The sequence below is a fragment of the Quercus lobata genome, chromosome 10 (assembly GCF_001633185.2).
Source record: "Quercus lobata isolate SW786 chromosome 10, ValleyOak3.0 Primary Assembly, whole genome shotgun sequence".
Lineage (NCBI taxonomy): Eukaryota > Viridiplantae > Streptophyta > Magnoliopsida > Fagales > Fagaceae > Quercus > Quercus lobata.
The window spans coordinates 19,726,549-19,753,196 of NC_044913.1; the positions used below are offsets into that span (position 1 = coordinate 19,726,549).

Consider the following 26,648-nt stretch of genomic DNA (forward strand, 5'->3'; position numbering starts at 1 on the left):
CCAAGGAACGGATGTCAACTTTACGCTACTATAAAAACCCCAAAACCTTCACAAATCAAGGTACGCATAATTTACTCCAGCTCTGGCACTCTAGAGTTATAAAAATTCTCTAACTTAACCTTCAGAGGATATTTGGCCGGTACCACACCGGTACTCTTTGCAAGGTTTTCTTTGTTTCTATTTTGCAGGTTTTGTCTAGAGTATGTGAGGACCGTGTGGCTCACTGACAATTTTTGGCATTATCATTTGTGTTATTTCTTATGGAACCTATATATGGAAAAAGACAAAATAGTGTTATTTGTTCTCTAAGTATGGAATGTTTGAGGTCAAAATGGCAGGTAGTGTAAATTGCAATACTATATAGGATTTATTTTTGGGATGCCAAGGGGGGGGAACTGCCCCCCTCGACCCACCTTGCTTCCGCCCCTGAGTACACCCTCCCCTGAAAAAATTCCTCATTTCCAATCAGCCAACCAAAGTTATAAAATCGTTATTTTACAATTTATGATATTCACATTTAGTTTTCGTTAAAAGAAATGATATGTCCACAAGTTTTTTATAACATTATTACAATAAATCCTAAGTGGTAGGTTGTTATTATTGGGTTAAAAAAGTAATCTCAGTGCTAAATTCAAATTTGAACCAATAACAACTAACCACCGGTGATTTGTTGTTAAAATATTGTAAAAATGTTGTAGATATGACACTTCTCTTTGGTTAATAAGTGTAAAAAAAAAAAAAAAAAAAAAAAAAAATGAACAATATGGTTATGAAGTGAAAATCCTAACTGGAAAAACATTGGAGCACTGGCATATTACAAAACTGTGCATTGATTACCCCAGCAGCTAACACTAACTTTTTTTAGCAAGGAAAACCACCACTCATAAATTTCCTTTATTGAACAGATTCAATAATGTTATCGTACCCAGATTCAATAATGTTATCGTACAAAGTAATTGCCATGAAAAATTTAGATACATTATGCATTGATAAAAATATAGTGATACATTATACATACAATTTGTTCCCTCATACCCTCTCATAGGAATTGACCAACAATGCAATTTTATGCAAAAGTTTAGATGCACTGCTATCACTATCATCTGAAGATTGAGAAGTCCATTCCTGATAATTATTGAGGCTTCCTGTGAAGTCTGTAAAGATTCCATCAACTCCTATCTCGTGAATCCAGTAAGCATATTCCTGATATGGATCTTGATGAAAGTTAAAGTGTAAGAACTTATTCTCATTGCGGAAAGTGTATGGGTGAACCTGCATTTAAATCAACATGACAAATTGCCATTCAGCTCAAGACATCCGTAATAAATTATTAATTATGCAATTAAAGAAAGTCAAGAATTTCCAGCCAAACAAATCTGAAAGAAGAAAATTAAATCAATTAACACATTTGGACAGTGATCTGATCCCTACAAGTAAAGCCATGCAATATGAGTATGCCATGTTTCTGAAGAAAATAATTAAGAGAATTTGATATGAAATGCTTCTTGTTAATGTGCCAATGTCACAAAATCTCACTGGCTTTTTGGAAAAAATTATAAATTAAGCTATCCAGCCAATTTATAAATCCAAACAGTGCAAATTATAATTGTCAACCTTATTTACCGTCTCTTTTTTTTTTTTTTTTTTTGGGAGATAGGAAAATAGAGGAGGAAGGGAGAGGTGAGATTCAAACCACAAACATAGAGCATCACAAAGGATACCATTTATCTTCTCAACTTGTCATTTGAGAAATAAAGTTAATAGAAGTTTTATGTCCATTCCTAAAGTTATGTAAGAACTTCTTTATAAATAGTTTGATGATGCATAATTATTGCAAGATTTATTTCCTTAGAAAGGATTTATATGTACAACCCATATAGCCGTTCCTTAGCTCAACTCATACAAGTACAACTCTCTCAATTTTGTTATTCCCTTCAATTGCGCCCATGACAAAAATTGGATCCCTGGACTCATTCTTCTCTCCCAGTATGATACTTGCACTGTGGTGCTACAAGGCGGTAGAGCCCTTAGCACAGTGATTAGCATGAAACTATCGCATTGACCACTGAGTGCCACAGATCAGTGCAAAGAAAAGGCATATTCTATTCACCCCATAAAAACTTTATTCAACATGTGGGCAGTAAGTTAAAATACGGGCTTTGTTTTTTGTGCTACACCATTTGCTCTCATCAAAGATGAGGAAACTTTAAACAAAAAACAAAGTTGAATAGACATGTACAAAATAACAATGTCACATAGAAGAATAAGGTAACAATGACAACCCTGAATCATTTATAACTATATTACCACCGTCACCCAGATAAGCTTTGGACAGAAAAGTGTGTACCTGTAGGTTATGGGCGTGTGCTCTGGCAACAAGATCAGTAGGTGTTAGCACATAATTATCTTTTACAGGAACCACTGTATCCTTCCAAGGTCCAATGCCCTCCACATATTGCTTAATGTACTGAAAGTAACTATCCGAAGTAATTTCCCAATACGACTGCATGTCATCAAAGTCATCTTAATCCATTAGAAATCTAGGCATTGAACATTCAAAAAGGCAATAAAAATCATACTGCATAAACCAGTAACTGGTGAGGGTAAACGTGAACAAGAAACACCATGTAAATTTTGGTACTAGAAGACCATGGTTTATGACCAAACAATGAGTTATGCAAACAGTCAAATGTCTTTCAACTATTGGCTCATTACAAAATTATCTATTTTAGGGAGTTAATGGTCAATTGCCAACCAAGTAAATAATTAAGTTATGCTATAGGAGATATATTGTTTCTTGGGTAATGCTTTACTCGATGATGGAGCTTCTATCATGTTGGAAAGGGCACTTTAGTAAGAGAGATAATTTGGAAAGTGGCACCTTTGTGCTTAATGTGGAGTCTTTGGAGGGAAAGAACAAAACTTGATTAAATTGAAGTTCTTATTTTTGAAGACCCTTTATGACTGGACATCGACCTCCACCCTTTTCTACTATGGACTTTCTAGAGTTCTTGGATCCCTTGAACTTTTGTTAGTCATCTTTGTATTTGTTTTTATATTTTCTGCTTGTTTTTGTTTGGGCTTTTCCTTTGTATACTTCCTGTGTACTAGGATTGTACCCCTTTTTGCAATTTGTTATTGAATTTTTAAACTATAAGAAAATGGTTTTAATAAACATTCTTTTTAAGGGGAAAAAAAGTTTAATTAATTAGGAACGGTAGGAGGTTTCAGAAATCAGGGGGTTGGTGGATTCTGTTCAAAACAAGCAGATTCTTTGGTGATTTGGAAAACATTATTTGCTTCTTTTGTATATGTGATATGAAGCCTCAAAGCATCACAACTGCACTGAGGTTGCATGTTGTTGCCTGTTTCTAACATTGTCATGATCTTCACATTTATGCAGTCTAAAACATTATTAGCTAGATGTGAGACATGTGACATTTATTTGATTTTTAAATGCCACATGTTTTGCATCTAAATAAAAATTGAAGGGAATTAGAGAATTCAAAGGGAGGGGATCTTTGCAAGGGACCTAAATACGAATGTGATGTTCCCAGACCGTAACCTCACCTAGTACAATTTATTCCAAAAACCTGTAGTGCACAATAGTGTAAAAGTAATCAAATAAATTAACTAGGTCATCCATAGGAGGGGGCTTTATTTTGAGTAACTATTCCTGGAGAGGTTACACTAGAGAGAAAACAAACCTGATTAGTGTCTTGAGTTGGAATGGTAACCTCATCAATTAAGAAGATCTTGGGCAAGTCTGTCTGATTTGAAACATATATTAGTGAGGTTGGAGCAAATGACTGGATAAAGGCAGGTTGTGCCAACCACTCTTTTGACAAATATGAACCCTTGTATCCATACTTCTTAAGTGTCTCCACAAACTTATCCTCAAATCTCTTACCACCCGGCCACTTCACCTGTTGAAGGTATCAACTGATATGTTAGGGGAAATAGAATTGCTGTCTAAAAGAATGAATTAGCAATAAAAAACCAATTTCTTAACCATGATCATCTGTTATCAAGATGCTCTCGTAAACCACACCTCATGTCTTTCTTACGGAAAACATAGAAATAATAAGAGGCTGTTTGGTTTTTGTGTTTCCATCACCTATAACTCAAAATATGTGGGTCCCACGGCTGAGAAGTTTGTTTGGCATTGTTTCCATCATTCAATTCTCTGATTTTTGAGTGATGAGTTATGGAAACTGAAAACACATTTTAGGTGTTTTCAGTTTCCAAAACTCAGTTTTCAATAGCATTTTCGTAATTAAACCCACAACTTTTGAAATTTCAGCCGCAATATTTGACTTTTTGGGTTTTTTTTTTTTTTTGAAACAAAGTCACTGAGTGATGAGTGCCGAACAGGTGGGGTTGGGGAAAGGGGTATTTTAAGTGATGAGTGACGAAAAATTGAGTGAGCAATGATGAGTGATAAAAAAAAAAAAAAAAAAAAAAAAAAAAAAAAAAAAAAAAAACCAAACAGCCCCTAAGTGTTGTGCTTGTTTTCCATTAGCAGATAATACTAGCCTCATCGTTTAAAGTTTCCAACAATGTTACAGTTGCTGCTCTCTTAAGTTAAAGTCATACGCATTGTCTAAATCAGTGGGGAATATTTTTGTGTTTATCCTAAGTTATTCTAGTGCAACCACGCAACTGCCCCCAAGGTGTATCAGCATTCAGTATGAAACCTAAAGGGTGGCCTGTAATCTTGGACCAATATTTTAAGAAAGAAAGAACAACAAAGTCACTCTATTCAAGCTTAACCATTTATTTTCTTTCAGTCTTTTTTTTTTTTTGGGGGGGGAGAGGGGGCGGCAGCGTAGGTTTGAGTCATGGATCTAATGTCAGTAAGTTCTAAAGCAACCAATAATTTCCTGCACAATCGTTCTTTGTTGCAGATTTTAGTGAGGATCACTCACATGCTCATTGATAAAGACTGGATTTTTAATCTCCGGGTATATTCCAACAACTCTGGGTGCATCCAATGCAATTAAAATGTACTCTTCAAAGGTAATAACAGTAAACTTTCCTGATGAATACACCACAAAGAGAATATAGTTAAGTATATTAATATCTAACCAGACCAAAAGATAAAAATTTTCCTTTACAACAAAAAATAAGTACAGAAATTAAAAACTAGAAATTCCTAACATGTATAACATATTGTATACAAGTTCTATATAATGATCAAGACCAGTATGGCCAAGGTACTAGATATTCACTTAAATGATAAACAACGAATTTGTCTTTGTGGAGGGCAGCAACACAAAGATTTTAGTTTCACCATGGCAGGCAGAGAAAAACAAAAAAAATTGAAAATAAGAGAAGGGACAAGCGATCAATAGTGAGTGCAATAAATCAAGTTTCATTGAATGAGCAAGTGGACTCAATTTAACACTAAATGACTCAAAACTATGTTTTGATGGGGAATTCATCTGCTTCAATACATTTGTGATAGTTAATACGCCAAACTCCCAGATAACTGAATTATTTACTAGTGCAGATTAATTTTTTATTGCTAAAGAAGCAACCCAAATGGGAAACTTTCAATGCATTAATATACTGAACACAAAAACGTAATCACAGTAAATTGGGGTGCCCCTTTTCTGTACATCCTTTTAGGGACATTCCTTTTTTCTTTTTCTTTTTTCCTTTTAAATAATGATTAACATGTCTTTCCCACTTCCTTGAGACACACAACTTTGGCCTCCTTGTCTCGTATACTGCCAACTCAAATCATATACTCCTAGTTGTGCAACATTTGGTTTTGGTGAGGAAAGAAATAGGAAATTAAATCAAATAAAATTTATAACAAATGTTGCTATGAATACACAGTTAAAATAAGTAATGCAAAGAATTTAGATGTAAAATGGTTAGTTAATAGTACTTTGTGCAAAGTAAACATTGTGCATCAACAAGTAGTTGTTCAGGAAAAAAAAATTCCAAAAAATCTATGTTCAAACCTAATCAATTAAAAAAAATGAAACCATATCTACTTTTTCATGGAGATTAGCATAGTGGGTCAGTGGGGTGAGAGCATAATATGGGATATTAATTCATTTGGGCAATTCACATCTCCAACTTGCCTTTTCAGCTTACTAAGCTCTAGAATTAGCTGTCATTTCAGCTTGACCAAGGCAAAGGCAACCAAGTATTAGGATCCTCTAGAGTTCTTAGGGTAACTCCACTGTAGAGTTCCAAAAATCCTATTAATTATTTTAAAATAGGCGGATGATATTTTACCACTCCATCAACATTTAAACAAGAGCTATCACCATTCTAGTATTTTATTTAAATTATCAATGATGTCACAAAGTCCAATCCACTCATTTTAAAATGGATGGATATGATTTTAGGAATGCATGATTGAGTTACTCTAAGAAATCTACTCTAATCCTGCTAACCATAGCTGAGCAAAAGCCAATAAATTATGGATTTACAGTATGATTCTTACCAGGCACATAATCCAATTATAACTACAGACCGAAAACATAGTAATTACTGGTTGTAGCCATTGTTGACCTCTTCCAAAATTTTGCATGATATTTAGCAAATCATGAACAAAAATGACATAGAGCAGTAAATAATCTTCACATAATCAAGTGAAGTAAAAAATGGGAATTTGAATTGGTTCAAAATATTTACAGCAAACAGGAACTAACCATCATATTGTTGATCCCGAAATGGGTACCTCTGCTTCACCCGCAATGACTTTAGTTCTTTTATGGTGAAATCAACTGCACATAATTCAAATAATTTTCAGTATTTTCACACTTGATCAAATCTTGTAACAGGACAAAATAACAGGAGGAGAAAAATGCAATAAAGACATTAATGATACTTATAAGCACTAACACAGAATGCAAAGCTTCAAGTTGGTTGGAAACTATGACAAAACGAAGTTAAAAGCTGAATGACTTCCATAACAGTAAAAAATCCAGTGGTATAGTTTCCTTGGACTTCATAGGTCCTTTTACAATTGGCAAACTCCTTGTGTTGAAGAATATCAGTGGTATCATCAAGTGTTACATCATGGAAGCATATAAGAACGCCATCTTTGGAAGAAAGGATATCGGTTTCAATGAAGTCTGCACCCTCTTCAATAGCTCTCTGCAATAAACAGTAATTTTTATGGTGTACATGTAATTTGAGAACAGGGAATAGGCTCAGCAAGTTAATTGAGGAAAATACTTCCAATGGCCATACTTTCACATCCAGCAGTGGCACCTCATATTAAATTTACATATTTGGAGAAAACATTGAAATTAAGCATGTTTACTACACCAATTCAGCAAAGTATACATTTTTATTTGGGTAAAAATATACATGATATTTACACACACACACACACAAATGACAAACACAGACATGGAGCCAAAACCTCTATATCAGCCATGCCCCCCAAAAATCTCACATTTTTAGATATATGCTCAACTCTAATTGGTGTGGATTGAAATACTGTGCAACCAACCAATATGAATAAGATCATTAAAAGAAATGTGAAATTGGAATTTTTGAGCTCAGTGATTTTAATCTGCCATTCATCATGAACTACACAATCTCAAGATGAGACATATGAATAAAATGGTTGAAAGAATATACAAATTTCTTTGATGGGCATGGCCACTTACCTGGTATGCAGGAGCAGTTTCTTCAGGAATCTCTCCATTTGAACCTCAATGTGCTATGTTATATGGACGAGAAGTTTGTAGGGGCTTTCTAGTGCCCTCAGCTACTTTACTAGGGAGTGGATAGAAAGGCCGTGCAACACACCCAACAATGAGAAAGAGAAATACCAAAGGGGAAAAGCCTGCCAGGTGGAGAATAGCAAAATTTAAGTATCAAATATGTTACCTCAGAATCAGATAGAAACTATGAAACAGCTGGCACAAACTGTTTCATATTTCCACACATTAGAAAAAAATAAAGAACATAAACAATTATCAGATTTAAATATCTATATTGTATAAAAAAAAAAATTGATCTGATAAAGTCACCATCAAATAGCAATACATTATTTCAAAATAGTTAATAAATTCTAGAAATGAGCATTGAGCCACACATAGTCTGCATATTGTCAGCTTTCTATTGCCAGCCAGGATTTGAAATGGGCCATTCCTCAAAATTTCATCAATGAAATAAATGAGGCAGCACTATTGCCGCATAAATAGCATATCTTGATGGCAATTTACAGCCTAAAAGGCTAAAACACATACACATACACATACTAGAAATTAATAAAATGATTGTTCATTTACAGCAATAATCTTTAAGGTAGGGATAAATCATCATTCCTACTGAGATCTGTGACATTTAGACAAATAATATTGATTTGAAAAAAAGGAAAAAAAAATACTAAACTCAGGCGTGTCTTAACTCCAAATCCTTGGGTACTCTTAGTTGTGTGCGTGTGTGCCTGTATGTAATCTATAAAAATTCTTTGGTATTCTTTTACATCAGAATTCAGTCTTGAAAAGATATCCTAGAATAATAAAAAAGGGGGCTTGATAATAGAGGTGAGTCTAAAGGTATAATTCTTAACCTTAACCAAGATTTTTGAATGAAAGTCGAAAACAAAAAGAAAGGTGAATCGGTTGGGCATATGAAGCTTTTCTCCCAATCTGCTCTAACTTGGGCCTAATCTAGTCTGAGTAAAGGACATCATTAAGGACCCAAATTACTTGATAGCTGTAACAAACAGAACATTTAAGCATGGAGGACTACTTATAGCAACACAAATGCATATCTATGCCAAAACAATGTGTTGAATTATTTCCCATACATGAGCATCAGAAAACCAGTTGTCCCATTCAAACTAGCTTTAAAATAGGCATCTAAAATTAGACCCTGGTCATCAAATTTTTATTTTTATTTTTTTCATTTGGATCAGTGACCAAGTTCATCATTTGCCTATATAGAAAAAGAACTGCAGTACTCTTCCAACTCAGAACCCATCTCCTAAAGAAGCAAAAGGCACACATTCTCTGCAATCATCGCCCCTTTGGTGATCATATAACAATCATAGCATGCCATGTTATACTAAACTCTGGGAGTCCATAAATATCATTCCAGAGAAACCCAGAACCAATATCTACCAAGCACAGTGAATTGGCACACTATCATTGGCCCAAAAAAAAAAAAAAAAAATCCAATCATATACAATAACATTTGTCCAAAAATAGTTCAAACAGAAAGTCAAACGTCTATACCAAAGAAGTTGAAAAAAAAAAAAAAAAGTTAAAAAAACCAAAACAAGAAGAAGAAAAAAATGCAACCATTGAACAAGAACAAGAAAAAGAAAACCAATATTAGAACCATATCCAACCACCCAAAAACATCAAAATCACATAAAGAAGATAAAAATCTGCAAAACCCAGTAATTAATCATACACAAAAATGATCATATATATGAAACTTACAGGGTGAGAGAGCCATGGCACTGATCCTGCTTCTCTATTATCTCTCTCTGTGCTGTGTTGCTTGACTTAAAACTTTTTTTATTGTCGTTGTTGTAGTTGTGTTTCTCAGTTCATATGGACTTCGAAAAACAGTTATGGGCTTGTGTCAATGTCTATGTCAAAGAAGGTGGGTGTTCAACCAAAAAAAAAAAAACAACGTTGCAATAAGCTTCACGTGTAGCAGACAGGCTTTATGTTATGATCTTCTCTTAGGTTCTTTGTCTGGGAGAATTAGAATGGACCTACTACTATATATAATCCAAGAATATTCTTTAAATATATTCGCCATTTTTCCCGTTAATTAGTCTAAACCACTATAATAATAGATATTTCATTATCAATAATAAATTAATAATGCATTAAATTTTGTTTATTTATTTTTTCGATGGAGAAAAATTTCCCCAACTCATCATGCATTGATCCCCTGTTTGGGTTTGATCATTTTATGTACTAAAATATTCTCATACAAATTCTTAAATTCTCTAAAAAATCCATATCTTTAGTTAAATAATTTTAAATTTAAAAACACAAACCAGTTGAAATAGTAATTTGCTATTTTTTTTTTAAATATTTCTAAGTTTTAAACTTTTTTTCTTTTTCATTTACAAATAACTAATTAGAAAAAAAAAAATCACATAAAGAAAGATCTGAGAATTAGGATACTATCTCAATCTCATTTTAAAACATTGTGACACTAAACCCAAAATAAATAAAAAAGAGTTTTTTTTTTATTATTATTTTAGAATGAAATAAAAAAGAGCTTCACCAAACAAGCAAGCACATGTAATGAGGCAAGTAATAATATCAGTGGAAGGTCTTCAATGAGTTTTCTCTAAATTGGTTTAGAAAAACATTTATTTTAAATTTATTATATTTATGTGTAGTTCGTTTTAAGTAAATGTTAAATACATTATGTAGGACGTAAATGATTTATGGGCCAAGCCGAGGAGGATTATGGCCCAAGTTCAACAAAATAGGCTTTGGGTACCGCCGAGGGTAGTTCAGTCCTCAGCAGACCCAAAGTTTCCCCCTCGTAAAGAAGGGTAAAAATGGTATAAAACTGAAATTCAGAAAAAATATCTAAAATATCCGGGGAAAGCTGCGGTTATTATCATTTAATGTTCTGAACCCGACAGGGCCGCATTCTTTGGCTTTTACAACCACCCCCAATGACTTTGGGGGATAGACTGATGGGACAAGTATCAGCCTTGGAAAGATTGACCCTACACGTGGATGAAGGATAAATGGATACAGGCGAGTATAAAAGGAAAACTAAGTAATCTTGGGAAGGGGCTGGGAAAAATGGCCAAGAAACGAGAGCCTCCCAGCTCACCTCCAGGAGAAGTACTCTAGGGGTGACGATCGTTTAACCTTGTATGAACGCCATGAAAAACCCACCGCCTATCGATCAAGGCCTAGCCTTTCAAACCCACGCTCTACAAATGATATTGTTAGGGCCGTTTTACGTGCGAACCCGACACTGTTATGGTCCGCCACGAATCGTGACCCTACAATTGGCGCCGTCTGTGGGAAAGGCTTGCGTGTTGGCGCAGGTGGTAGGTTGAAACACTTCCTCTGTTATTTCTAACCGTTGGTTATAGAGTTCAAGTATAAAATCTCACTAGGGGCTACGTTTCTTGACGAGGGGCTTAGCTGAAGAGCTAACTCCCCTAAAAGCTAAAGCTCCTCGTACAGAACAAACTAGGCGCTTGGTAACGTTAACCGTATAGATAAACTCAAGGGGCTTGGCTGAAGAGCTAGCTCCCCTAGAGCTAAAGGCAAGCCAAGGCCCCATACAAAGAGAAAACTAGGTTTTGGACAGAATCAAGGCATTGCATAGTCCTCGGACTCAAGCCTGTGGGAAAACCAACTACCTGGATGTGGAAAACTAGGTTTTGGACAGAACCAAGGCATTGCATAGTCCTCGGACTCAAGCCTGTGGGAAAACCAACTACCTGGATGTGGAAAACTAGGTTTTGGACAGAACCAAGGCATTGCATAGTCCTCGGACTCAAGCCTGTGGGAAAACCAACTACCTGGATGTGGAAAACTAGGTTTTGGACAGAACCAAGGCATTGCATAGTCCTCGGACTCAAGCCTGTGGGAAAACCAACTACCTGGATGTGGAACCAACTATGGCACGTAAACCTCAAAATCCATCCGAGGAGGACTCCTAGTTCACAAATGGGTTAATACCTTGAATGCATAGATTCCACAATCTGCCCTCGGTACGACGCAATTCATTACCCAAAAACACAATCAAAGTCCCTCGCTACTTAGCTACCCTTTCAGACGAATTATTTAGAGATTATCGTTCTCGGACATTGGTCTAACATGCATCGCGTAGTACTCAGCGCTTATCCCGGTTAGTTCCAAGAATTTAATTTATTGAAAGTTATCATTGTTATACTTGATAATATTTGTGAGTTTGAATTAGTAGGAACCTGTATTAAAGCATTTTTTTCTGCTCGGAATATCCTTAAGAGCAAGCTTGCATTTAATATTCATGCATAAAGTAGTTGTTACGGAGAAGAAAGATATGTATAGAGAAATGGACTCCTGTTCTATTAAGACAAAGGAACAGTACAGTGTACAATGAAAAACTGAAACAAGCTTACACTAAAGCTGACTACATAAGTAAAGGGAAATACAAGCGAGTGGAGAGAAAGCCGTGGGGACAGCTCAGAGGAGAGGTTGGCTACTGCGCCAAGTTGTTGTCTAAGGAAACTATTCCTCGACACTTCTGCATGCCCATAACTCAGGCAGCCAAAGAACCTGACCTCAGGCTAACACCATCTACAGAAACGGCACAGGGAGCCGGAAGTTGGGAAGCCCCCGCAAGAATTTGCCGGTTACAAGGTAGACAGTGCTGATGGTGGAAATTCCTTCTTCGGACATACCAAAAATCTGGCATGACCAGAACCTGCTTCGGATTTTGACTGAAAGGGGGGGGAGACACCCTCCCCCCTCCGTAGAAGTGTAAATTTCTCTTAAGTTTATGCTTTCTTGGCCCGTGCATCACTCCTTCGAGTCTCGGGAGGACACGGCGCCTCCGCGGTGGAGAAAGTTCTTTTTCCCTAACCCTCGCCTCAAACATGATTTCCTAAAGGAGGAAGCTGAAGGATTTGTGCGTAGGAAAAGTAACTTTCTCTCCTATTTTATATCAAAAGATAAAATAGTAGCATTTAATTCACGCAACGTCCCAAGGAACGCTACAGACAAAATGTCTCTGGCTCGATTTCCAACGTCGTCTGCAACCCTGAAGTTAGAGGAGTCTCGAGAAGGCGCACCTCGAATATTGGGACGCCCAAAAAGTATCGCGTGGCCTGAGAATACGGAAATACCCCCTAATTTTGGGCCCAGTCAACTCACGGCCCAAGCCCGATTTAGCACAAGGGCCCGGGGACAGAACCTAGGTCTTGCATGGTCCTCGGACTCAAGCCTATGGGGAAACCAAATACTCGGGTAAGTAAAGGTTTGAATTTCGTAAGATGGGCTACTTGATAAAAACGTCAAGTCACTTCGTCTACGGCTTAAACACCATAGAAGGTTAAGGCCAATAAGGGGGTAAGGAAGGTGGTGGGACGCCTCAGCATTTAGTCGTATAAGAGGGCTATTCATTTGGCAGGGGATATGTCCTCGGACGGTTATTTCTCACACGGCATCAAGCCTTCGGTTCTCTCCTCGGCTAGTTCCGGGTAAGTACTATTTTTTACGGGTCGGCCTTATTGTGCCAAGCCCTTCTATTAAAGCTATGGCGACATCATTTTATTGTCAAATATTTTGGTCTTAGTCGTCATTGATTTAGATGCTATATTATTGTGCCGAGCAGCGCTTGCAAATTTATGAAAACATAGAGACATAACATGCGAAATAAGGTAGACAACAATTTTTATTAATATAAAAAAATCATTACAACATACAGAAAGGGGCTCAAACGAGCCTATACAAAATGTAAACTGCCTAAGCAACCATTACATCTGTAGTACAGAAAAGTAAACTGTCAAGCGTCTTTTAAACTCGTCTCCAAAGTTTCTCCAATCTCTGCCTCATTGCTGCTCATACTAAGAGAGGGACTCACTTTAAAAAAGAAAATGAATGAAGAAGAAGGAAATAGTAAGGAAGAAATCAATGACGAAGATGAAGGGGATGAATAAAGAAAATGGAGGACATGAGTAAAGAAGGAGGAGAAGAGGAGAGAGAGAGATGAAGAGACAAAGAGAGGAACAAAAGATAGAAAAGAAACAGCACCAGGGCGGAACTGGTGCTGGGAAGACAATAAGAAGAGGGAGGGGGAGGGCACCAAGGAGCAGAAGAGGGAGAAGCAGAAGCACTTAGCCCCTGCCTCAGCCCTGACTCCTAACACGCCGGTGCCATATTAGATACGCTCGTGAGGAGCCGGATGGTAACGATTTTGGGTGTTCTCAACTCAGTCACGTCGAAAGTTTGACGTGACGAGTCCCTGCTTCGGATTTTGACTGAAAGAAGGATGAGGTTGATTTTGAGTCTTTGCCATCCTTGTCCCGATCGAGCCATGATAAGCTTTATCGGAACGTGGCGTTTTTGGGAGGGGTGGGGCTTTTGCATCCCTTGTTGTTATGGTAAAGTATTTTACGATTAAGAGTATAAACCAGTGAGTAAACCGAATCCTAAGAGAGGCTAAGTATTCCAGAGTCGCAGGGGGATGAAAATGGATTTTTGGTAAAAACAATAACCTCCTCTTGTCCTACTTATACAGAGGGCGGAGCGGGGGGCATTTAATAGGTTCAGATCTCTAAAGGAATCAGCAAACCCAAACACGCCGGTTCCACTTCTCCACCCCATCAAAATAAACCGACGAATTAAAGTAGTCTCGTAAATAGTGATTAATCAAAGCGCGTTTTGGATACCCCAAGCGATAAGAACGCCTCAAGCGCGAAATTAAGAACTATCTCGTAGACCGGTGAATCTCTTGGGCATATGAGGAACCGCCAGCATGTTTAATAGGCCGAATGGATTGGGCCACAGGAAGAAGTTTGGCGTCACCAAAACCCCCCTGTCCAGCCCAGAGGTTGGACAGCCGGGTTTTGAGGGGCTAATGTAGGGCGTAAATGATTTATGGGCCAAGCCGAGGAGGATTATGGCCCAAGTTCAACAAAATAGGCTTTGGGTACCACCGAGGGTAGTTCAGTCCTCGGCAGACCCAAAGTTTCCCCCTCGTAAAGAATGGTAAAAATGGTATAAAACTGAAATTCGGAAAAAAGATCTAAAATATCCGGGGAAAGCTGCGGTTATTATCATTTAATGTTCTGAACCCGACAGGGCCGCATTCTTTGACTTTTACAACCACCCCCAATGACTTTGGGGGATAGACTGATGGGACAAGTATCAGCCTTGGAAAGATTGACCCTACACGTGGATGAAGGATAAATGGATACAGGCGAGTATAAAAGGAAAACTAAGTAATCTTGGGAAGGGGCTGGGAAAAAGTGGCCAAGAAACGAGAGCCTCCCAGCCCACCTCCATGAGAAGTACTCTAGGGGTGACGATCATTTAACCTTGTATGAACCCCCTGAAAAACCCACCGCCTATCGATCAAGGCCTAGCCTTTCAAACCCACGCTCTACAAATGATATTGTTAGGGCCGTTTTACGTGCGAACCCGACACTGTTACGGTCCGCCACGAATCGTGACCCTACACATTATATATTAGATAACTTTCTACAATTTGACAACATAATAATGAATAATATTCTTTAAATATATTTGCCTTTTTCTTGTTAATTAGTCTAGACCACTATAATAATAATTATTCAATTATCAATAACAAATTAATAATACATTTCAAATATATATATTTTCATTGGGGAAAAATTTTCTCCAACTCATCAATAAAATCATTAAGGTGTAGTTTTAGTCACATTATTTATCTAATAATAATAATCATAATAATAATAATAATAATAATAATAATAATATATTTATTTATTTAAATAACATAAGTCGATGATTTTATGAGGGTTCTCTAAATTAGTTTAGAAAAACACTTATTTTAAATTTTTTAAATTTATGTGAATTTCATTTTTAAGTAAATATTAAAGATATTATAAATTTTATATTAGATAAATTTTTACAAATTGATAATGTAATTAACAATGAATAATATGATGATGATTGATGGATTTATTTTTTGTGATTAGTGAGACTGGTTATTTAATAAAAATTTTAGTATAAAAAGAGCATCTTTTATTTTAATATTTGTGTATAATTTGATTTGATTTTTTTATTTTTAAAAAAGACATAAAAACACAATAATTTTTTTGTTGTTGAGAAACTCAAAAAAAAAAAAAATATATATATATATATTAAGGGTTTGTTTGGTATATGTGCTTAAACAACAATTTTCAATTTTTTTAAAAAATATGTATTAATAAAAATGTGTGAAAATATATGTAATATTACTTAAAAACTGAAAAATATGTGTTTAAATAAGCGTACTAAAACGGGCCTAAATTAGCTTGGACTTTGAAAAATTCTATTCTTTAATTTAAACGCGTTTTATATTGCAGACGAACAAGACCGTTGACGTTTTGGTAATTGGTGACACGTAGAGTGGTGATTGGATGACAAAAAAGAGGCGTGGAGACTGGGGAAAGGGAAACTAAACTAAATATAATAAATTGATTGGTGATGGTGATAGGATCAAATAATTAATCAAATGACAGCTGGCGAAGGTGAAGACTAAAAGGGTTCCTTTGGTTGACTTGGAAGTTGGAAGTGTTTTAATATTTGCCATAAATTCTTATATTATTCTTTCTCCCAAAAAAAAAATTTCTTATATTATTATATCCACAAATTCATCTAAATTTATACTCTAATTAAATAAAGAGAAGAGTTAATAAATGCCTTAAGACTTTTATTTTTGAGAAAGAAATGCCTTAAGACTTAAGAGTATTGATTTAAGAAATATTTTTATAAATTTTTGTAAAGGTTATTGAACGGCTCCTAACGTCCAAGTCCATTTGGGCCTTGGACCATGGATCAATAGTATGGCCCAGGGGTCCAATCTCCATTCCGCTCGGGATCCCGACCCGAGTTCATAATAACTACGAGCCTAAGTTAGGTATTGTTCAAATGCCTGATAAGCGGACAGCGGATTTCAGCTCACATATTGCTCGGCAAGACATCCCCGGACAATATGCAAATGTTCGGTTACATCACGTTGTGAGTGCCTAGCAGTGCCTTAGGAAACTTTGCCGCCGAGCACACTTGCTGTAGTGGGAACCATTTCCAAAGCCACTCCCACCTAAACATCCACTTAAAATTAATGATAATGGACCTCTCATTGCACTAGTTTAAAGGTAATGATAATCCCCCCACTAATAATTGGCTATAAATAGGAGAAACTAAAGAATGAGTGGGGGATGCAATTTTGTGGAGAGAAAAGAAAAAGAAAAAGAAGAGCCTGAGAGGAAGAAACACAGAGAAAGAGAGAAAAGTGATCTCATTGAGTCTCTAAACCTAGAACAACCCAAAGTAGGATACCCAAATCCGCCATACAAATAAGTTATGAGCCTAAGTGGGGGTTGGCCCAGTAACCCTGTCTTTGGTGCACACAGTTATTATTTTCTATGTAGATCTACCATTTATAATCTTCTAAAAAAAAAATGGGAATAAAAAAAGATAAAAAAAAAAAAAAAGTTTTATACAATTATGCCTATGATCTAACAATCTTATATCCCTTTTAATATGTTGATAATAATAATACAATAGACATAATAAAAACTTGGGTAAAATTATAAAATAACATTTTTTTTCTCTAACGTTTATAATACTTTATACTGTGTCAATTTGGAAGTGAGACGACCAGCGTAATAAGTTGTTAGTAACAACCCTTTGGTCAATTTGCCACCTTTTTTGCACAATAACTCAAATCTCTAGTTGCTTTGGTGTCTATCTGCAAGTTGAGATCCTACTAAAGATCATTGAGTCCATGATTTAGCTTGAAAAAGTGGTAAGAAACAATTTTTTTTTTTTTTTTGGATTTTACTGATGTATGTCCTAAAATGGAAAAACGAAAAAATAATTAACTGCTTTAATAGTTTTTTCAATTCTCAATAAAAACTTTCCTAAAATGGATGGATCTTTTTTTCTCCACTCGAAACATTCAAAACCCACCAAAATAGCCGAAATCTGCTAGTACTCTAGTATTTGGAGCGGCACGAAACAATCACATTTTTGTACCAATCCAAGTACAGGAACAGTAAAATACTGGTCATGTTGGACTGTCTAGTACACCCTCCCTTGAAAAAATTCCTCATTTCCAATCAACCAACCAAAGCTATAAAATCGTTGTTTTAGACCCCAATTGTTAGTTTTTAACCAATTTTTTGTCATGCTGATTAATTAACCAATTATGATATTAACATTTAGTTTTGGTTAATAAGTGTTAAAAAAATAAAAAATAAAAATAAACAATATGGTTATGAAGTGAAAATCCTAACTGAAAAAACACTTTTGAGAGTTTACCGCCTACTCTCAAGGTAACAAACCCACTAGTAGAATTTATTTATTTTTTAAATTATTAATCCTGATTATAATGCTTCTTTTAGTAGATATTTAATGTGACCACATGCAGCTCCATCTTTGTTGGACTCTTTCTATTACGAATTTCATTCACACGAACAACTCGTACATGACTTCAAGGACTGCCTTGAAGCTTCTCTTAGCAGCACATCTATGGTAAATACAACAACTTCAGCTTGATAACCGGTTTTCAGATCTTCTTTAGTTTGATGGTGAATGAGGACTCGGTCACAAAACCATTGGCATACAAAAACGTAGTTTTCAAAACTTCTTTTGGTCGTCCCTAATTAGTCCTTTTTATACTCTTGCAAGTAAAGCTCAAAATTCTAAAGTTTGAACAACTTTAATGGGTATGATTGAGAATCAAGATACACAATTCTCGATTAATTGATTAGTGTCAAGACTCAAGATAAGTGTGAACCTTGCTTCAATCATTTGCTAGGTGTCGAGCTACTGAAAATACCCAAGACTCCCCCTGACCAAAGCCACACGAACCAGGCCACTTTAATATATAATTTAAAACTTTATGTTCACGTTTTGTCAACCTACATAACATGGACCTAACAGTCATGGTAGGGATTAGGCTTTTGCTTTTGAACCATCAAAAAAAAGAAAAAGAGATTAGGCTTTTGAGACATATTTATTTATTTATTTATTTTATTCTGTTTAGGGTGCTACTAATTTGATGTTCATAAGCAATAAGGAGAAGTTTTTAAACATGGATTGGTCTATCATTAATCACCAAGCCCACAAGCACAACAAACCTCCTCCACTTTTTTGACCTCTTCCAACCTGATCTTATCCTGAGACATGTCTATGGGCTCAATGGGGCCTTTGGTCCAGCCACACTAAGTTCTAATTCCAAAACACTGATGTTAGAACTTAGAACAAGTCTAAGTACACAATAAATTAGTAATTTATAATTGATTCCATACAAACTGATGAGAAATCATAATTTACCATCTCAATAAATTATTAAGAAAGTTGTAAAATTTATCTTCTTTTTTTTTTTGGGTGGTTAATATGCAGCAAAAGAAACTAACTTTATAATTAGGCATGAGAGAATCTAAGCTGGCAAGGACAATAAAGATTGATTAGACCAATCTTTTCGGGACCAAGAGGTCCTGGACCAGTAAATGTTCAAATCACCTTATGGACATCTTTCATTTTCCTTTTTATGAGCGAAAAAGAAATCTTTCATTTTCCTTTTTTAGTCAAGATAGCTTTATCAGAGTTGTTCACAAATTAATACAAAAGCTAAAAGAGCAATTCATCTCAGCTTGACTAAAACAGTAAAACATAGAGATAAGCTATTTTTTCCTTTTTATCCTATACCCATAATAAAGGGGTTATCAAAAGAAAGGAAAAGGATTTCTATTATGGTAACTTCAAAAAGTTTACTCATTTCAGGTTTCTTACCCTGATTCAGGTTGTTCATTTCCTAACATTTCAAAATGGGTGACATTAGCCACCACCATTTTCCTCAAGGACTAAAAGGTAGTGCACACATTAATGTGCTTCATTGGATTTTCAACATCCTTCCCACCAGCATGCTTGACAAATTCCGCCGGAGAAAGAAAGCTGCCATGGCAAACACATACTATACTCACTTGACCTTTTGTGTACCTGTATAAAAACCCTTCAATTCTCTTCCCATTGGGGCCATCGCCGGTAGTAGTCACACTAGGCATTTGTTTCATCACATCCATCCCATTGTCTTGAAAGCGACCATTAGAAACTTTAACCTTCTTGGGCTGATTCTCCAGCTTAGTCTCACCAAGTCTGATTGATTTTCCATCTGTTATTGCTCCAGGGATGTCCGCAGGCTCATTGTCCTTTGGATTAGGCAATGACTGAGAACTGGTAGCACCCTTCTCTGCAGCTGCACCTTCCAGTCCTTCATGGGCTAATGCCATTCAAATAAAAAATATTTGAGGAATAAATCAGCAAAAAGAGAAATTGAAAGAAAAAGATACAAGTCAGTGCTAACAAAAATTTCATCAAGGCTTCCATTGCAGGGATCTTAAGATAATTTTATGCTGAAATTTCTTGCTTAAAGTGTTTACCACAAAAAATAGCAAACAGCCTCAAAATTTTCCACTTTTTTCCCATAGCAAAATTGGAAGGAAGTAGTACTTGCTGCAATTACTCATTCTAAAGTAAGCTAGTTGTTTCATAAAGTTATAAAAGTTGGCGTTTTACACACAATAGAGTAATAGACAGGCAAAAGTAGTATTGTAGAAGTTAACCATGAGATATATCATGAACTGCTTATGGTTAAACTTCATCTTAGTACTAAGACCTTTGTGTACTAAGACTTTAGAATTTGGTACTTACTCTACTTTACTTGTGTGTTACTCATAGCAAAATATGAGTACCTTATTATATTTAATGTACCAATACTTGAAGTCATTTTTTGGGAAGTTATTAAGAAATGGTTTGACAAAAGCTCTCCTTTGCTATAAGCCCAATAATTTGTTTCAACGTTATTTTGCCTTCAAGGGTGCCAAATAATTTACTGTATTTTTAATTGCTTCTTTCTAGTCTTAATATAACTGGTTGGGGGTACCTGCTTTGATCCTGCAGTCACACTTACAGAAGAAAAAAAAAAAGATATACTATTACTATCTTTTCCCTAGTAAGATAGTCATCCAGATATCAAAAATGTTAGTGAGATATGATTCTCTTGAGTCTTTCTATAGAAATCATTATATTCCTCATGCTTTCACACATAACCTCTGCCCATCAAGAATGGAAAGCATCTTATAAATATAATTAAAAAAAAAAGAACGAGTTGCCTATGACAACTCACTGTGTTAAAAAAAGGATTTCCTTTTAATGATATTAATCATTTCAACTTAATGGACTGTATCATTAAATTTTAAAAATAAAAAAATTCAAAAGGAGAAAGAAACATTTTCTAAATATAAACAATCAGAAAGTAAGGCAAAAGGATTTTAATAATAATAAGAGTTAAAACTAACAAAGAGTACCAACAATACTAGGCACCTGAACGAATGTTATAAACACAAGACTGTTGCAGGCTTTGTATGTCAGGCTAAGAACATTGGTTTTCATTTCTTCCTCTTTACAAAATGAGATTATATTGGACTTGAGGAGTATAACTATATACTTTAATGCCACCCTAGTGAAAGCTTTCCCTTTTAGTGCAAGGAACATAAAATGATTTCCCTATGTTCTTGCTTCTCTCTCTGCCTTATTTTGTTACTAATACTTAATATATTACACTTTTGAACCCCAAATACTTACACCAATGAACTCTAAAGGAAAGATATTAACATCTTAGCTAAAGAGAAAGGTAACCTTTCTCTGTGGATATTCATTTGATTTTTAAATGATACATTCATTTTCTTACAAAATACAGTAATAACCTCATGATTCCATTTTCTTAGAAATCTAAGATAGGATATGACAACAATACAACATAGTTAATATATATATATATATATATATAGATAAAGGAAGAAGAAGATATAGGGAAGGGATCATTATGAGAAAAGAAACTCTACTAAAGGAGAATTTACATTGAAAATCAAATTCACAAGGGTTTCATTTGCAAAGAAGCAGGTGTTGGAGGTGAAGAATGCATGCTTGATGCAAGAAGGAAGCAGGAGAAGTGATCAAGCTTCTCAATTTACAAGAACTATTTCTTATGTTAGCTTAAATCAGTCATATTAGTAAAGAATTTATCATTTTTGTGTATGATAGGAAATCTATATCTAACACAGAACATTGTTTGAGTATCAGAAATCATGCCAAAACAAAGATATGGATATCAAAATGATTTTCATTGTACTTGGTAGAGTATAGGGGCTATTTTCTAGTGCAATAGTAAAGTTTCAGGTGCTTAAGTGCAATTGTGCGAGTTCTAGTCTCAAGAGTGTCCATGAGGGCCCAATGGAGGGGTTCAATATTTATATTCATGCCACATTATGTGGATTTATAAAAACTGTGTCCTATTTGGGAGAAAGTGCAGTATCGGGGGCTCCCATCAAACAACAAAGATAAACTACTTATTTTGTTGATATGCAGTCAGAATTAATTTTTGTAATTGGCGCCTTCTTTGTTTGTCGACAAATTATCGGATATGCTATTCTGGACTGGATTACGAGAATAAAAGACACTTGTTTTTGTCGATACATGGGGCAGGTTCAAATCTATTCTAGACTTATGTGTTATCGTTTTCTTTGTTCATTGCTACATCAGCAGACATAGATTCTTTCCCATATTATATATACTTTGCCTAAGCTTACGTATTGCTTTCTTTGGATTCTTATGTGTTGTTAGTTAGTTGTTTTGTTTACCAGTGTCTACTGCAATGATAAAGTCTTAGGTTGTTAAGCACAAGTGCATGGATTTGAGCCTTGAGAGCGGTCACACGGACTTCACTTAAGTGGGACCAACACTGGATAATAACCCTTTTTAAAACTTGATAGAGTATTACACACACACACACACACACACACACACACACTCTTTTTTTATTTATCATCATCATCATCATCATCATTTTAAAGCTTGAAGAGATTTATGACATCTAATTTAGAGCAAAAACAGTTGCATTGAAATGATAATTACTCCAATACATCTTTGTCTCAATTTCTGTGTAATATTTATGACTCATTGTTGGAATGAAAATTAGACACCAAATTATGGGAATAACACATAAAAATTGTGCAATTTCCTATTCTGGGGAAAGTTCAGTATTGAGGGCTGTCCTTGGCCTACAAAAATAAACTACTTAAGTTTGTTGGTGCATGGTCAAGATCAATATTTTTTTATAGATTGACTACGAGGATAAGAGACTTATTTTTGTCGATAAGTTGTCAGGTTCAAATCTCCTCAAATCTACTCTAGGCTTACGTATTGTCGTTTTCTGTCTGTTGATACATTGCTGGATATTCTTCCTATATTCTATATACATTGTCGATTTGTTGGTTTCAGATTTAGTATTCGCAGGCAATTAATTACCAATTATTATCATTTTGGACTTGTTTGTGCATGGATGCCACGTTATTGTCGTTTCCACCATCCATTTCTTCTCTACTTGTTTCCAATTCTTTCCGTGGAAGAAATCTTATCAAACTAACAATTTGAATGCAAATTCCATTCTAAATTATGTGTTCTTCATTTCCCTTTCATTTCAAAGTAGACCGACCAATTCTAAAAGTTAAAAAAATGCCCTTCTGGCATCAGTTGCATTTTCCTGCCATATATCATCAGTAAGATAACTGTTCTCTATTCTAATTCTCTTTGGATGTGTTTTCCTATGACAACATTTCAATTTTCGATCCAAACAGTACCAAAAAAATACCCGTAAAAAAATCTACTAGTATAGATAAAGTCAATTAAAATCCAGAGAATCATAGAATTTCAAGAGTAGAATCCAAACAGTGCAAACATATTCAATCTAATGCATCATGAAAAATAATTCTGCCGACAAATATCACAGGAATGTCAACTAATTCTGCTAACAAAGCGACTAAACGTAAGTTATATAATTAAAGCAATCAAAATTCATTTCAACTTCAAAATTAGCACAGGAGAGAAAAAATTGAAAGAAGTATACCCTCAAGTTTTCGCTTCCCGGATACATATCCCTCCGTTTTGATCTTGACAATGGCACGACAAAGTGCAGGGCTTTTTGCAGCAGAAGCCACCGCCCAAGACGTCATTTCAGTCGCCGGTGACTGTGGCACGGGCGCCACAGCTGGAGTCTTCTCTTCCTCAGGGCTTACCCTGCTTCTCCTCTGCTTCTCCAGCAACCTCTTCTGGGCCTCCATTCTCTTCTTTGCCTGATACTCATTGAACTTAACCTGCCCTTGCTCATTGTCCACTGGCAATGAGCAAGATCTTGTCAAGGAAAGAAAGATCCCTGGTAACGACGAGTTGGATTCACCAGCACTAATTTTCTTGGCTATCACTCCAGTGACAGAAGAGGCTGACCGGGTTATAGGCTTTTCTTTGAAGTTTTCAGTGTAAACTCCACCCAGAGAGAGTCCAAGACTAAGGTCTAGTTGTGGTTCACAATTGGATAATTGGGGTTGGTTAGACTCTTGCTCAGATGAGAATCGCAGTAAAAGGTTTCTTGGGTTTTCATTGTTTTGCTGCTTGGAAAGTTTTGTTTGGAAGCTCATTCCATGGTTTGCCTCACCCATTTGGACACACAAAAAAGGGAGTGAAGAATAGCTAAATTCTTCCTTGTCCTTCTGTTATCCCAAAAAATAAAATCAGAAAAGGTTACAAGCATAAATTTGACATAGAACACTCAAATTAAGCACTATAACACCATGCCCAAATGATAAAGTTTCCTTTTTTGGCAAAGAAATTAAATTAATGAGAGAAATTAAGAACATCATGCAAACCCAGATAAGCTAAAACTCAGTGTAACAAAATAATCAGCATGACAAAGTAAAAGAAGAAGAAAAAAAAAGTTGATGAAAGAGTGCTAAACCCAGAAGAGCTTACATGGTTTTGAGGTTGATTGTGTGAAGCAAAAGGGTCCAGAACTTGAACTAGTAACCCAAAGTTGTCATTTTTGTTTGGCAGAGAGGGAAAGTGAGAAAAAAAAAGGGGGGGAATGAGTTGAATGGAAATAATAAATAGAGGAAAACAAAAACAGTTTCTTTCTTCTGCTCTTGGTTTCACAGATGGCAAATTGAAAACGCACTTGCATATAGTCCACGTGGTGAACAGTGGAAAAGATACTATAGAGAGAGAGAGAGATAAAGATAAAGAGAGAGATATTAACATTTCAGTCACACCCTGTACGAATTACGATTACACCTCCAGCTCTAACTCAGTGTCCTTTGCAAGTTGCAGGCTGCAAAGAACCCACACCCACCACCTGTAATGTAACAACTAGTCTGTGTCTCCTCTCACTCTGGCACTTCATTGTTTCAAATTTAATAAAGAGTAATAATAGAAATACAATATTTATACAACAATTTTGCAACATATTTTATGTAGCAAACTATCCATAGTAAGTAAAAAATAATATCAGTAGTGACTTAAATAAGAACGAGTAAGAGATTGTCACCTTATAATTTTTGTGTGAATTTGTTGTGGAAGTAGCAATCTCCTTTAATGAATCTAAATACACGATCAATTTCACACCCAATACAATAAAACTATCAAAACACAACTAATTTTACACTCAATTATATAATTTATTGACTTATGCACTTGTGAGTGGTTGACGAAAAAGTACTTAATAGATATAATCACAATCACACAAATCAATAAATTGTGAAATTGAATATACAATTGAGAATGTACATGTGTCTAGATTTATTATTTTCAAATTAGATAAAATGGTTGACTAAGTAATAGACAAAAGGTGGTGAGCTCATGTAAGTAGTAGTGAACAGAAAGTATTAATCACTCATAATTGACTATTTCAATATGTTGTACATGTCTTTAGATTTATTTTTTTTCCAATTTGATAAAATGGTTGACTACATATTAGATAAAAGGTGACAGATTTATGTAAGTAATAGAGAACAAAAATGTTCATCATGAACAACCACTTCAATATGTCGTGAAATTCAAATATGTTTTCAAGTCATAGTATGAAATTTTTCACAAATTTATTGAGGGTAATTTGGTAAAAGAAAATGGTAGTACAACTTGCCCAAAAAACATAAACTAAGTAGGGAGTGGAAGGGTTTGGTGGTGATATAAAGTTTGGGGGTTTTAAAATTGCAAGTTGGAAAAGAACAAAACAAAAGTGCTTTTGGAGAGTGACAGAAGCGGCGTCGCCGAAAACAGTGGTTGGTTACTACGTTTGGAGAAGTGTGTGAGATTCAGATTTTGTGTGTTGGGTATGTTTGGATTTGCGGGGGGACACGTGTCCATTGCATGATAGTCTAGTAACGTCAACTCCCTAAGACGTGTGTGTTTTTTGCTTCACTGCGGTGCGACGGTTTTTTAGTTTTATTACGTTCGTATGTGCCATGCATGACGGCCCTCAAAACGAGGGGAAAAAAAAAAAAAAAAAAAAGCTTCGAAGTGAGACTTTTAAAATTTTAATTTCATTACCTCAAATTTTGGTAGGCTGGTTGGAATTCCAATGTTCATTATCTCATAGTATTTTTATTTTTTTAGTGTTAAATATTAATTATGATATAGTATTTTATGTTGAATATGCTTGATTGAATAGATGCATGAGAGGGAAGTATAAAATAAAAATACAAGAACATAAAAGTTATATGTTTACGTGATTCAGCCTTATGACTTATGTTCACGGAAAAATCCTGAATGATTATATTTTTATTATATAAAAGTGTAATACAAAACCTATATTACAATGAACTATAAGATAAGTATATATAGTAGATTAAACCTTAGACTAATAAAACTTTAGTATAATTAGGAGACTTAGCTTGCACATAAAATAAAATTAGGTTTAAGCCTACGCTAATGGGTCAATATATCTCTAACATTTTGGTTTTTCTTTATCAAAGATATATAGAAAAATATATATAGTAGTAAAAGAGAAGATCATGTTTGAACCACATGCATTAACTATAAGAAAAGATGTCATTATTATTGTATTATCATTTGAAATTTTTAACATTTAATCTTACTTCAATT

At 35.2% G+C, this 26,648-nt stretch overlaps 1 protein-coding gene and 1 pseudogene across 2 annotated transcripts; both read right to left on the minus strand.

Annotated features, from left to right (window-relative positions):
* Nucleotides 1–881: 881 nt before the first annotated feature.
* LOC115962732 lies at nt 882–9,669 on the minus strand (annotated as a pseudogene). Its single transcript, XR_004085576.1, has 8 exons — nt 9,429–9,669; nt 7,641–7,819; nt 6,936–7,119; nt 6,672–6,746; nt 4,929–5,038; nt 3,708–3,926; nt 2,348–2,503; nt 882–1,272 (listed from the first exon to the last, which is right to left on the minus strand). The product of XR_004085576.1 is annotated as a glycerophosphodiester phosphodiesterase GDPD6-like (transcript).
* Nucleotides 9,670–19,232: 9,563 nt separating this feature from the next.
* On the minus strand, nt 19,233–24,817 carry LOC115962768 (ninja-family protein 6-like). Its single transcript, XM_031081640.1, has 3 exons — nt 24,522–24,817; nt 23,623–24,262; nt 19,233–19,938 (listed from the first exon to the last, which is right to left on the minus strand). Exons 1-3 carry the CDS (start codon nt 24,804–24,806, stop codon nt 19,523–19,525), a joined length of 1,341 nt encoding a protein of 446 aa, XP_030937500.1. The 5' UTR covers nt 24,807–24,817; the 3' UTR covers nt 19,233–19,522.
* Between the last annotated feature and the right edge of the window lie 1,831 nt (nt 24,818–26,648).